This window comes from Aspergillus aculeatinus (assembly GCF_003184765.1).
Source record: "Aspergillus aculeatinus CBS 121060 unplaced genomic scaffold BO66scaffold_18, whole genome shotgun sequence".
Lineage (NCBI taxonomy): Eukaryota > Fungi > Ascomycota > Eurotiomycetes > Eurotiales > Aspergillaceae > Aspergillus > Aspergillus aculeatinus.
In genome coordinates this window covers 399,640-413,399 of record NW_020291487.1, presented here as the reverse complement: position 1 = coordinate 413,399, position 13,760 = coordinate 399,640, and the positions used below count along the sequence as shown (strand labels likewise).

General features: G+C 48.9%; 3 protein-coding genes across 3 annotated transcripts; all 3 read left to right on the top strand.

Moving 5' to 3' along the window:
* Positions 1-4,065: 4,065 nt before the first annotated feature.
* On the top strand, positions 4,066-6,464 carry BO66DRAFT_60618 (glycosyltransferase family 2 protein). Its single transcript, XM_025653439.1, has 4 exons — positions 4,066-4,264; positions 4,389-5,258; positions 5,492-5,783; positions 6,248-6,464. Exons 1-4 carry the CDS (start codon positions 4,227-4,229, stop codon positions 6,359-6,361), a joined length of 1,314 nt encoding a protein of 437 aa, XP_025505048.1. The 5' UTR covers positions 4,066-4,226; the 3' UTR covers positions 6,362-6,464.
* Positions 6,465-7,588: 1,124 nt separating this feature from the next.
* On the top strand, positions 7,589-9,032 carry BO66DRAFT_347859 (ATP synthase complex assembly protein ATP12). The gene is made up of 2 exons (XM_025644634.1): positions 7,589-8,008; positions 8,092-9,032. The coding sequence occupies exons 1-2, from the start codon at positions 7,705-7,707 to the stop codon at positions 8,886-8,888; spliced, it is 1,101 nt and encodes a 366-aa protein (XP_025505047.1). The 5' UTR covers positions 7,589-7,704; the 3' UTR covers positions 8,889-9,032.
* A 3,179-nt stretch (positions 9,033-12,211) lies between these two features.
* On the top strand, positions 12,212-13,629 carry BO66DRAFT_60658 (OSBP family protein). Its single transcript, XM_025653440.1, has 2 exons — positions 12,212-12,625; positions 12,698-13,629. Exons 1-2 carry the CDS (start codon positions 12,287-12,289, stop codon positions 13,466-13,468), a joined length of 1,110 nt encoding a protein of 369 aa, XP_025505046.1. The 5' UTR covers positions 12,212-12,286; the 3' UTR covers positions 13,469-13,629.
* Positions 13,630-13,760: the final 131 nt, after the last annotated feature.

Sequence of the window (13,760 nt, the reverse complement as noted above, 5' to 3'; positions counted from 1 at the left end):
TCTGGCGAGGGGCGACATCAATTCAATGTCCCTAGCAGTTCTAGAATTGCTCCCAGCCAAGGCGAATGCCTTACTAGTGTGCTACTACCTACCTCCTAGGTAGGGTTTTTATTTTTTATTATTTCCATTTCTGTGCCGCTATTGAAACTACCTATCTGGGGCAAGAATACCATTACATCTGCGGAGTATACGTAATTGTAATTTCACTGGAGGACAAGGGCTACTAAGTTTTGCCACTAGATGCACGCACGAGCCATCTGTCAAACCTCTGGATGCGAATCCATGAAGCCAGTGATCATTGTGGATAAATGTGCCGCCCATGAGTATCAATCTTGTGATGCAGGCAAGCTCCCTTCTAGAATCAAGGCTTTACTGTAGCAATTTTTCTTATGTTCCACCGAGGACTGGAAGTCGCGCCCAGCCGTAATTTGTTGAATGTGGTGAGTGTAGCATGAGCATCAACGACATATCACGATCTTGTACTAATGCTATGAGTACTACGACGTGAGGTATTATCAACATATGCTAATGTTGCTCACTTCTCCACTCAAGCTCCACGACCTGCTTCTGTGAGGGCTATCATAGGGCATATGAACGCGGCCGGTGGGCTCGTCAGACGGTTTCGAGAGATCGCCACTAAGATCACCAATTGGCTTGCACAGTTACAGCTTTGAGGTTTTGCATGGTTATGTCAGCTGTAGTTCAATCAGTCAGTCAGTAAGGCAGATCTATGTAAGTAGTTTACCACAACTTCAATCATTCTACAGACATTGTAGCTGTAGGCTCGTTTTCTCTCCGGGCCAATGTTCCAGGCCACACTGACCGGGACAACACTGCACCAGATGCTATACCCTCCCGACTCAGTCGCCGGTCAAGTAAGCTACATCGTTGATGCGATACGATCACGAATGGGCCTCGGGCTTGTATGTGCTCCCTCCTAGTTCTCGATTACCGGCTGTCTCGGTCAGACCATCTGCAATAGTCACAGGCGTCACTGCTAGATGTCAGAAATATACTCCTCGTTGAACGAGCTTTGAAGGGAAATCATACATGTCGCTTGCTGTGGGCCTTTATTCCACGGTGCCCAGAAGCTGTCGCTCAAAAACTATATTCCAACCTATACTCGAGTGAATGCACATTATATTTGTCTGGTCATTATCTTTGGCTTCAAGATCAGAGGGCACAGTAGGAAATTTCCCAGAAATCTTCGTAGACAGCAAGCACTCCAAAGTCTTAGTGATCTCAAGGCCCATTGGATTGCTGCACTAGAAGTAGAACCAATGCCTTCCATAAATTTTATTTTGTAAATTTTGTATTGATTTAAGTATTGACCTTTGCCTTTCAGAGGTGTTATTGTTTACTGTCGAATCGCATACATTCCAGGCATGATTTAATCCTTTCCATTCTGGTTCAATTCGAACAACCATGCAGTGGTGAATTTAACATGTCCTATACTTTTCGGATATCATAGAGTACAGAAAAGCGACACAGTACATCGATCGGTCGCCACTCTAGAGTGATTTAGACAGAAAGCAAGGTAGTAATACTAGATCTGGCAGTCTAGAAAGTGTTCCTTGTATTGTGCGCACATTGGGAAGCTCGAGCAAAGAGATAATATATAGCATTGACTGCTTAAGGCAGTGATGATGCTTGAGAAAATCAATCCCGAAGACCAGCGGACTCCCGATGCCGCCTCCGGGATGGTAACTGTAATACCGGCAGTGTCATGCGGCCTGTATGTCTAATTAAATAAGAATAGGGTCTGAGTAGCACGTGAACGAGCTGGTATAACTTTTTTTGTTTTTTTTCCCTTTTTTTTTCCCACAACTTCTCTTTCTTCCCCCACTCTCTTTTTTGTTTTTTTTTTCTTGTTTTTTCTTTTTCTTTTTCTTTTTCTTTTCCTTCTCTGTGCCTTTGTCTTCCCATTTTCCTCCTTGCTCACTTGGACTATTATCCCTGTCTTCATATTTCATCCCTCATCCCTCATCCCTCATTTCGTTTAAGTAAAATCCCCGATCGTAGCTAACCAATCACTTGGATTTCGATAATTAGACACCCAACTTGCGTACCTACTAATCAACGCTATAGTTAATGATGCCTTTAGATCGAATGCACCATGCTGCATCTCGATAGGAATAGAAATCCATTGTCAGCCGTTAGTGTCTTTCGTACCTCCTTGACCCATGGTGGGGAATTGAATCAGGTCTCTGGTCTCCTGCTCTCCGCCGATATACATAGTGAGCGGACTTTTAATTCACTTTGTTCATAGTCATTGTACTCCCGTTTGCAAACTGCATGACTATAGAGATGATGTAGCGATGCATTCTCTCTCCTGTCTTCTGGACCAGGAAAGCTGCAGGTCGTATCCAATGGTTGTTCCAAGGTCATCGATGGGTATGCAGTGAAGAATTTCTTTACAGAAGAAGAATTAGCGCACCTGCCACTGTAAGTCGACAAGAGCCGAGGCCGGCCTTAAGAAAAGTATCAGTAAGTAGTATCTCGAGGTTGCGATCGAATTTATTGAACTGTGCTCAATGGAGTAGCTACCTTCTAAGTTACTGTTGCTAGTAGTTTAGTCTCTATACTTTACCCACTTGTGATTCCTTGTTCAGTTGGCTGATCACCCAGCCGACAAACAAACTCTGGTCGCCTCCACCTACTTAGTATTGTTCTCCCTAGTTGTTTTAGGCTGTCGGCTCATCGGCGTCTCTTGCCTGTCGAATATGGTCGACAAGCCACCTCAGTATTGCAGATTGGCTTACGAGCGGATTACGCAGTCGGGCTATAAGGGTGAACACCACAATATAGTAAACAATTGGGGGGAGCAGATATCCATATATTTTTTTAGTGTAACGTTCGACTGCTGCAGGGATTCAAGAAGAGAAGAGAGAGAGGATGGAGAGAGAGGCAGATATGTGTGGATGTAAGCTTGGACCTCCAACACGACAAATGCCATATGTCCGAGAGGCAAGAGCAAGAGTAAGAACAGTGCTAAAATGACTCCTCCGCTGCATGGTCTTTTCCTAACACAGTGGCCAGTGCTCGTTTATTAACTTACTCGCCTACCTACTGTACCTAGTACCTAGTCTGTGTGTACTTGTTTCTAGATACAAGCTTGTTTAGCACGTCGTAGAGACGATCAAGTTGAGATGTTCGAGCAACATTTCCAAGTAACTTGAGAGGCATTTACCAGATCATGAATTATACTAGCATGGCCTCCGTTCTGTTTTCCCGTCGTGCCCCCTTCTCTTTCCAATCCTCATCCCCTATTTCTTGCCCCCCCACCTCCCGGGTAAAGTACAAATTGTCGAGTAAATAGAACTAGTGGCTAGCTTCGAGTTTGGTCTCGTCATCTTACTGCGAGAGTCAATTCACCACCCACCACCCACCACCCACCACCCACCATCACCACCACCACTACCAGCAATAATACTAGTCCCCACTCTCTGGACTATATCGCTAGCACTAGACTACTGTTGCACTCTAGTAGTCTGTAGCTACATGCATGGGCCGCCGCCAATCCCTTCTCCACCCTCACTATCCTCCATCAGTCCATCTAGATCCAGGGTCTCTGACGCACGAGGCAAAAATACACCTGCATGACACTCAAAATGACAAAGGAACTGGAGCCCACGAGTAACTTATTTATATTTCTCTTTACGGATTGGTTCAATTTATTGTCTGAATGTCGGTCTTGACCATGTGCCTTCCTTGCCATTCCGCCGCGCCAGCGTCTCCATTTGCAACAATGAAAAGTCTCGAATGCTGCTTCCCTGCCCATAAGTAGTTGGCACTTACTCTCTCTAGGAACCAATTGATCTGGCAGTCTCGCCTCATCTATTTTTTTTTTCTCGCAGAGCGCTCTTATGACCGCGGAGGGTGACAGCTTTTCTACTTCAGACATTCGTTGCTTTGCTTGGGCTTCCTCCCCTAATCGGACATCCCACGACCACCTGTCACCACATTTACCCCCGAACCTGGCCTCTTCTCTTCTAGATAGGAGGCCATTGTTGGATTCTCACTTTTCGTTCGTATCAACATTGCTTGGTTCTTTTCAAGATTAGTGTTCAACGCCGTATTGGCTCACCAACATACTCGTTGGCCCAATCCTTCATCCTGCGTGGATCGGTTGCAAAATCAAGGCAATTCTCGCATCCAACTTCCTTGGTCTTAGGCCTTCAAACCCAAGTGATACATCTGGAAGTGCTTGCAGGATTGCGGTCAGCATGGAATTTCCATATATGCGAGCATTTGTTGCTCTTTTGTAAGTGACTTCCACGTCAATACTCCTTGGGACCACATTGCCGCCTTAATTCCGCCTCCCATTCATTTCTTGGGTCTCAGAGAGCGAACGGGATGCATGTGCTGATGATTTGGCTGGCATATAGTATCTACCGCTACTTTCGTCTGGTGGTAAATTTGGTTTCTTTCTGGACTTTTAAGCCCATTCCTCTTCCCGAGAACCCGGAACTCACTGCCCAAGATGTCACGGTGATACTTCCTACGCTGGAAGGGTGCGGCGACGAACTTGTGGAGACGATAAGAACGATCCTCGATAATCATCCGTTTGAACTATTGTTGGTCACTATCGAGGCGAATAGAAAGAAGGCCGAACACATGCTGAGCTTGATGCCTGCTTCGAAGTCCAAAATTCGTCTGTTCACAGTGACGCATCCGAACAAACGCCGCCAGATGACACGAGCAATCCCAGAGGTACGCACGGCAATCACCGTCTTCGCAGATGACGATGTGAGTTGGCCACACACAGTACTTCCTTGGATTTTGGCGCCTTTCGAAAGGGATGAGCGGTTCGGTGGTGTGGTCACCTGCCAACGGCTGCGACGTGCTATTGCACCCACCATGTCCCAGCGCATCTGGGGATATCTTGGGGCCTTGTATCTCGAACGACGAAACTTTGATTGCGCAGCCACCACCCACATAGATGGAGGGTTGCCCTGCATGTCCGGACGTACAGTCGCGTATAGGACCAAGATCCTCCAAGATGAAGGATTTACTTACGCTTTCACAAACGAGGAATGGTGGTTTGGCAAATATCAATTGAACGCAGACGACGACAACTTCATCACTCGCTGGATGGTCTCTCATGGCTGGGAGACCTACATGCAGTACCACCCTGAGGCCGAGGTCCTGACCACTCTGGAGAATAACCCGAAGTTCCTGAAACAATGTGCACGCTGGTCTCGAAGCAATTGGCGGAGCAACCTTACAAGCATGTTCCATGAAAAACACGTTTGGTAGTAAGTTTACCTTGTCATCTTAACTTCGTTCGAACTTTCCCTCAGGGTACCCTTGTTGGTCTGCCCTCGACATTCAGTTCTGAGCCTATTTGGAGAGAGTACATCATTGTGTCACGATGCGCAATGAGGCAGAATGAAACAGAGATGTTGGATAGCGACCTTGGATATATTCTGAGCTCTCACCAAGCTGTTGTTGGTCTTGTTTGTGTTGTGTATGCTAATCCCTTTTGTAGCTGCCAACCCTGGAGTGCTTATGCTGTTCATTTGACGACACTTTCGCCCCCAGCGCTCCTGGGTGACTTGCTTCTCCTCTTGTTGTGCCACAAAGCCACGGTAGATTGGGACATTCATGCTCATACGATGGCTATGCAAACACTTGGAGGTTGGATGCTCATGAGCAAGTTTATCAAGCTTCTGGGACACTACATTCGGTATCCTGTGGACTTCGTTCTGCTGCCAATTTCAATACTCTTTGGTTATTTCCATGGGGGAATCAAAATCTACGCCGTGCTCACTCTTAATGTGGTAAGTTGCTTTCTCGATTTACAATTGTATCTATTACCCCAGCCCAGGGCATTCATTGGAGACGGAGAGCCACGCTCGGGTTGTCCTCAGCCCAGACCCTCTCGGCTTGCATGTCTCCCCTGTTCCCTCGTACATACTCATGTCTTCGTGTACATCCTGAACGGCCTTCCCCGCCCTGTCTGGGCGATTATGAGTTTTGTTTGCCGCCCGGCCTATTCTACTCGACCTCCTGGATCTTCGAGGCGATCTTCTTTCTAACCACCGTTCCATCCGCATTCGCCTCTCTCTTTCACTTTACCTGTTTATCGTCACCTGTACTCAACCCTTCAAGTGCCGTTCAGTACTCTCCCTTCGTCTGTTCCTTCGCTTTCCAGAGCCTTGTTAGGTCTATGTCGCGCGTGGGGTTTTCGGGAGCCTATCCTTCCATTCTCGAATTTATCAGCTGACTTAAAATTCTCCTGCAGACTGCATGGGGTAGCAGAGATGGCGCCGACGCCTACGACGCCGAACGTATGAAGAAGCGAACAGATATAGATCGCATGAAACGGCCATATTACCCAAAATTTATCACGCAATAATGCCAGCTGCTGCATACACCAAAAGCGATAGACGTTCCACTCCCCATGCTACCATCGCCCGTGTTTGTGAGACTAAGGCTGGACCGGTCTGATCATTGAAACACTATGTCCATATTTCGCTAGTCTGGTTGGGAGGACAGCAACGTCCTTGACACCGTCCTATACCCACGGGATGCTATGACTCGTGCTAATGATGAGACGCCCTTATGACACCAATTTTGAGAAACTTTCTTCCAGACCAGGCCCGTCGAGCTTTTAGCAGCTCGCGGGGCTATTTACCCAGCCTCTGTATCCTATTCCGCGACAGAGTCCTTTCAAAATCCCCCGTTCTTCCTTTCTTGACCCTGCCCGACACTCTCATCGAACCCGTCTGAATCCACTGCTGTTATTGGATCCGAATTGGGATATTTGGGGCTTTGGAAATTCCAGAATAATACTGAATTGCGATCAGATCTAGCCAAGTTATTTCCACCATTTCCAAAGATTCCTCCTCAAAAGGAAATCCTCTTCATGTAAAGTACAAAAGTGCGGGTCTGGATATTGTGCTTGTGCCGCTGTCCTTCTCTTCTGCTTTCCTTTTCTTCTCGATGTCCTGACTCGCTCATGTCTTTGTCATAGCTTGCCAGCAAACTGTCCAACACCAGACGCCGAGCCAGGACACCATTTCGTTCTCAAATTGTTGTGCACTATTGTCTCACGCGTAATGTACATCATTGAATACCTTTAACATTAATAGCTAATGAGATGTCTGTTTTCTTGTTGGAGGCAAACATGTTGTGATTTTGCGCAGCGGATCACCTAGTTTTCAGGCCTTGACCTCGACCATAAGTCACAATAAATGGGTAAGGCATAAGAAACGCCTGCCTCTGACATTCGCTTGGTGTCGAGACTGAATGGCAAGATGGCATAGTGAGGGAAGGGAGGAGTCTTTGGTTATGTGACGTACACAATTTCTTTCCAAGGTATGCAGTGTGCGGGATTTGATATTGACGGGAGGGATGAAGTGACAAAATTGTGAATGAGTACAGAAGAACTTTTCTACCGATGACAGTATATGATCAAGCCCATACAGTAATTAGAGGCAAAGCCACATGCTTTTTCCCGTCATGCAGTAAGATGATCGAGTAACACTGTGCAAACCTGGCGATTCTAAGGTTGCGGAGGCCGCATTCCATATCTGCGGCGCCGGTGGCGTCCCGACCCGACTTCACCTCCGCTCTGTGCCCAGTGAGTGGGAAACCTGATCCAACACTGTCTTGGAAGCAGTTCATGCTCCCTCGCTTCTATTCTCATCTGTCTCTCCATTGTATCAAAACCTTCCTGCAGATTGTGCTTGATTGAAAATGCCGCGGTTTTCTCATTTTTACGCAACTCTGTCGCGACAGGCAGTTTCGACCCTGGCTGCTCGACATAATGCCGCTATTGCGCGTTCCCTCAAAACCTCCTCCATGAAAGCCGCTGTTGCCCACCCTATTACTACCCATGGGCCTCCCCCCAACGCGCCATCACCTGCACCTTTCTTCGATGCATGCTCTGAATTGCGATCCGAAAGTTCACTCGAAAAGGAGGCAAATGCGCGTCCAGAAAAGCCCTCTTCAGGACTCAAGAAGCGCTTCTGGAAGGATGTTAGTGTTCGGAAAAAGTCAGGTAAATCTCGAACAGCTACTGTGGCGAATATACGTTTAGGGCTTGGATTGACTCGATTGCCAACGTGCTCCGGATTCTAATAGTAGAAGGCAATTACGAAGTCTTGCTGGACACCCGCCCCATAAGAACGCCGTCCAAAGATGCCTTGTCCATACCCTCGACGAAACCTTACCTAGCGCATGCGATTGCTTTGGAGTGGGATGTGATGACTACCGCCCAGCAAGCTCTGAAAAATCATCTTATCCCGCTGACATCTCTTACGGCGCGTGCGGCGGATATTGCTCGAGAGGATGAGGAAGGCATATCGTCCGCAAGGAATCAGATTGTGAAGACCGCGATGCGTTATCTGGACACCGACACACTACTATGCTGGGTGCCCGAGCCTGCTGACTGTCTTAGAGAAACCAACGAAAATGGTGAAAAAGTCGAAAGTCTTCGAGAGGCGCAGATGAGGGTCGCCAATGATACTATTGCCTTCCTGGGTACCAAGGTCTGGCCCGGAGTTGATATTCGACCAATTCTAGATGCCGACAGCATCCTGCCCGTATCCCAGCCGCAAGTCACCAAGGATATCATTCGACAGTGGGTCATGAATCTGCATGCTTTTGATCTGGCTGCGCTTGAGAGAGGTATACTCGCAGCGAAGAGTCTTCTGATCGCTGTTCGACTGGTCGCTGAGTGGAGCGAGAACTTCCGTGGCTTACAACGACCTGGACAGAAAAGATTTGGGATTGAAGATGCAGCAGAAGCGTCCAGTATGGAAGTTAAGTGGCAGACGGATATGTGGGGCGAGGTGGAAGATACCCATGATGTCGACAAGGAAGACCTTCGTCGACAGCTAGGTAGTGTTATCGTTGTAGTCAGTGGAGAGACTAGGTGAAGCTCGGGCTATACAGCCATCATTTAAGATTGTTGGCTTATGTTTGTATTTTACTCCTTGTATAATAGATTTTACCTTTTTCCTTCAACCGTGCGCCCGTTTGCCGAAGCGCGCGAAGCGATGAGCAGTTATACTCAATTGTCGGGAGATTCTCCAAGAAGTGACGTGACGCGCGCCGCCTCCCCAGATCCGACCCCTCCATCCCTCTTTTGCCGACCCCAAACCAACCTCCTTTTCCTTGCTTACCTCGGCTCCTTTTCCTTTCCTCATCCCACCTCGCAGCTGAGGGTTCCCAGCGATTCCCGCTGCATTTGACGCTGTACTTGACACCGTACTTGACATCCTGTATCTAGAGGAACCGGCGTGGGAACTGATTGTGGCCGCGGCGAGCAGAAGAGAGAGATGACGGATAAGGGTGAAGGGTGAGTGCATCTTGAGATTGATTTCTGAATCGTTCGCGGCCAAACCTCATTCTCTTAACACTTGTTGGCCGGCTTACTCGCCTATGTGGCCAGGGGCCCGGAATCCCCATCGGAAAGACCGCCGTAATTTGGGCGTGCTGACACTGGATGTCCTTTGCGACCTTTAGGCATAAACGTTCCCGCAGTTCTTTGGCGCTGGCAATCTTGCACCGAGACAAGTCGCGCGAGGGTCGTGAGGGCAGTGCCAGTCGCGATCGCGCCCAGTCACCTCCTCCTTCCACATCCTCTCCGGTCGGCAGCAGCACGTCCTCCTTCCCTGGTATACCAGCCGCGCGAAGCTCCAGCCGCCGTAAATCACATCAAGAGACGAACTTGTTGCCTTCGATGGCTGGCGAACCTCCGCGAGAATCGATGAGCTCCCTCCGAGACGACGACAATATCGAGAAGCTTCCCTCTTTGCCCCATGCCGAAGGCAGTAGCATGTCTCTGGACCAGTCGGTGAGAACTTTCCGCCTTTTCGAGATCCTTCGGAGCGGCGACACCATCGCTATCTCTAAAGCCATAAAAGAGACGAAGGAGCCTCAAGGGGCGACCAATCTGTCAGGTACGACGGTTCTTCACTTGGCTATTCAGTGCGCGGAGCCGCAAGTCGTGGAGTATGTACTATCGACGGGCGAAGAGTTGGATGTGAATGCTCAGGACCGAGATGGCAATACTCCCCTTCATCTGGCCGCTCAATTAGGACGTGGTCCTGTAGTTCGTGAGCTGCTGAGTCGGCCTTCGCTGAATGACTCAGTTGTCAACTACGGTGGTCAAACAGCTCTTGACGTTGCCAGGACTCCCGAGATATTCCAGCAACTTCAGCTAGCGCGGTCACTCTTCATTGACCATAAAACCCAGGAGATTCAAACATTGGTCTCCCAAGGTGAATATGCGAAACTTGAGAAGGTTTTGGAAGAGCCTCGGGTTGAGGGTGTGATGGATGTCGATAGCCTGAATCTAGTCACTGATCCTGCTACTATTCAATCTGGGGGAACGTTGCTACACGAAGGAGCAAGGAGAAGAGATACGAAGCTGATACAGATTCTTTTGATGCATGGTGCCGACCCATTCCGCCGCGACAAAAAGGGAAAGCTCCCACAAGACGTCACCAAAGATGAAAAGACTCGTGCGATCGTCAAAAAGTCCCCGGCCGCTGTCATGGCTCAACGGGGTATACAGGAGAAAGCCATTTTAGGAACTAACGCAACGGCCCCGAGCGTCTCTGGCCGGGTGGGCGTAGCCGAAGCTCCCTTCGCTGGCAAAGAAGCTCGTGAGATGAGAGGATATCTGAAGAAATGGACAAATTACACCAGTGGTTATAAGCTACGGTGGTTTGTATTGGAGGATGGGGTCTTGAGCTACTATAAACATCAAGGTGAATTTAGCCAAACACACTCGTTTCCAATCATGTGAAATCGGCTAACCTGATGCTTACTCCTTGGCGTTGGCAGATGATGCGGGCTCAGCTTGCCGGGGTGCTATCAATATGAAAATTGCCAGGCTTAACATGGATTCGCAGGACAAGACTCGTTTTGAAATTCACGGCAAGTCATCGGTCAAGTACCATCTCAAGGCGAATCATGTCGTCGAGGCTAAGCGCTGGTTCTGGACGCTCAACAATGCCATACAATGGGCAAAGGACGAAGCAAAAGAAGAAGAGAAGCGCCAGACAAGGCATGCCGAAGTGCTACGCCAAGCGAAGATCGAACAGACTGAGGGTCGGTCGCCTGAGAGCATGTCAGACTCGCCGGGCTTCAATACCTACAATAAATCGAGTGGGAGAACCCTGGCTCCATCATCCAATGCCGTACCAAGCAGTAGTGGCACACGGCTTAGCACGTATGCATCGCGTACAACGCTAGAAAGTGCTCCTGAAGATGATGAAGGCTCATTGTACGGCTCGTTGGATCATGCTGCACCATCAAACGCTGTCCGCCGTCTCGCTAGTCATGCAACTACTGCGCCCGACATTGACGGAGATGATGATATTGATGACGATGATGGGGACTATGCATCCAGCCACGATATACCGCCAACTGATAAAGATGCTCTGAATATCACCGCACAGTCGACCAAACTCCAGCTTGATATCCTTGCCAACATTGCGGCTTCAATGCAGGTGGAACAATCGAGAAGCCCGAGTACAACTCTGTCAGATCCGGCCGTCGAGCAAGCTCTGGTAGCTTACGGAGCAGCCGTGAGTAGCTTACAAGGCTTGGTGCAAAATCTTTTGAGAATTTCCAGGGACCGCGATGCTTATTGGCAATATAGGCTCAACCGTGAGGCCTATTTACGTAAGATGTGGGAAGATAGTATGGCTAAGATAGCGCATGAACATGAAGAACTGCAGTCGCGAATGGGTGAGTCGGAGGAGAAACGACGGCGCACCAAACGGGCGCTCAGGGAAGCATTAGAGTCAGCTACTACTGGCCATGTTGATGGCAGGGCTCCTTCTCATGCACAAACCATCAAAGATGACCCCGATGTTGCAAAAGTCGAGGCTCATGCATCCGATGTGGTTGACAAGTGCCCACGGCTAACGGAGAAAGAGCCAGGGCAGTCGCTCAATCACAAACAGTCAACTCTCTCTCAGATCAACAACCTTTGTGACTCAGGGTCCGACGATGACGACGACGACGAGTTTTTTGATGCAATTGATTCAGGGGAGATTGAGGTGGAGAAATTGTCATCTGTACCTTCAGATGATGACGGGAGGGAGTCTCCAGATGAGGGTAGCGAGCTTCGAGCCATCAAGCGGAAGGAAATTATCCCCTCATTCACAGGGTACGATGAGTCCGTCAGGGAACGGCTGAGAATGGACTATGACAACAGGCCGAAAATCTCGCTCTGGGTAAGTAACTGCTCGACAACCCACTGCATAAGGAACCTGACATTTGTGAACGCTCACAATAATTATAGGGTATTCTAAAGTCTATGATTGGTAAGGACATGACGAAGATGACCCTTCCAGTCTCTTTCAACGAGCCAACGTCGTTGCTTCAGCGAGTGGCTGAAGACCTGGAATATGCGGACCTCCTGGACATTGCCGCTGATAGACCCGACTCCATGGAGCGGTTGTTATACGTCGCTGCGTATGCTGCAAGCGAATATGCATCGACCATTGGCCGTGTGGCAAAGCCTTTCAACCCCCTCCTTGGTGAAACATTCGAATATGTCCGGCCTGACAAAGGTTATCGGTTCTTTATTGAGCAGGTCAGCCACCACCCACCGATAGGCGCTGCCTGGGCTGAGTCAACCAAATGGGATTACTATGTGAGTACTTATTCTTAGAATATTCTAATGTAGTGACTGTCGTCAATTTGCTGACTGGTCCATAAAAAATAGGGCGAGTCTGCTCTCAAATCGAAGTTCTACGGGAAATCTTTCGACATCAATCTCTTAGGGACATGGTTCCTTCGATTGCGGCCGGCATCCGGAGGAGAGGAATTATACACTTGGAAGAAAGTCACGTCATCCGTTATCGGCATCATTACTGGTAATCCAACGGTCGACAACTACGGGTTAATGGAGATCAAAAATTGGACAACCGGCGAGATCTGCTACCTGGATTTTAAACCCAGGGGATGGAAGGCATCCTCTGCCTATCAGGTGTCCGGGAAAGTAGTAGATCGAGATGGAACCCCGAGATGGAGTATTGGCGGCCGGTGGAATGACAAAATATATGCGCGTCATACTCCCGGGTTTGAGGCGCCGGTGTCTGGCCAGGATCCCGAATCAAACAAGACGCTTTTGGTCTGGCAGTGTCATGCGCGCCCAAGAGGAATTCCGTTCAACCTGACTCCGTTCGTTATCACCCTCAACGCTCTGCCGAATGGTCTCAAGGAGCACCTTCCTCCTACGGACACACGGCTTCGACCTGACCAGCGTGCGATGGAAGAAGGTGAATATGATTTGGCGGCCAGTGAGAAGCATCGGGTGGAAGAAAAGCAACGAGCCAAGCGCAGAGAGCGCGAGACCAACGGGGAAGAATACCAGCCCAAGTGGTTCACGCGAGCCCAGTGCCCAATCACCGGAGAGGAGTACTGGGCACACAACGGTAATTATTGGAAGTGCCGAGAATCCCACGATTGGAGTGGCTGTGAGGATATTTTCTGAGGGTGAATAATGCGTGTGTTTGATGCGTGGTCATTCCCACTGTAACTATGATTTCACACTGGAAGGATACATGCCTCAATGGCTGAGTGATTGAAGATGCTATGCATCTTGACTGTAGCATAAAACTTATTCAACACCACTTTGCTGGGCCGCAGATGTCACGTGTGAATGCTTGGCAACCGTTCAGTAAGCTCCGTCCTGCAACTGCTTCTCGCGTCACTGCCGGATAGTCTCGACACTCAACCACTTCTTATATTTCATTCGTCTTTTGTTTTCTTTCTTCTTTCCTTTT

Bases quoted from the DNA above. Each gene is read 5' to 3' on its own strand.
- BO66DRAFT_60618 (XM_025653439.1), top strand. From the start codon at position 4,227: ATGGAATTTCCATATATGCGAGCATTTGTTGCTCTTTT. The intron at 5,259-5,491 runs GTAAGTTTACCT...TCCCTTTTGTAG, and splicing joins CATGAAAAACACGTTTGGTA to CTGCCAACCCTGGAGTGCTT. The intron at 5,784-6,247 runs GTAAGTTGCTTT...ATTCTCCTGCAG, and splicing joins CCGTGCTCACTCTTAATGTG to ACTGCATGGGGTAGCAGAGA.
- BO66DRAFT_347859 (XM_025644634.1), top strand. From the start codon at position 7,705: ATGCCGCGGTTTTCTCATTTTTACGCAACTCTGTCGCGACAGGCAGTT. The intron at 8,009-8,091 runs GTAAATCTCGAA...GGATTCTAATAG, and splicing joins TAGTGTTCGGAAAAAGTCAG to TAGAAGGCAATTACGAAGTC.
- BO66DRAFT_60658 (XM_025653440.1), top strand. From the start codon at position 12,287: ATGATTGGTAAGGACATGACGAAGATGACCCTTCCAGTCTCTTTCAAC. The intron at 12,626-12,697 runs GTGAGTACTTAT...CATAAAAAATAG, and splicing joins CAACCAAATGGGATTACTAT to GGCGAGTCTGCTCTCAAATC.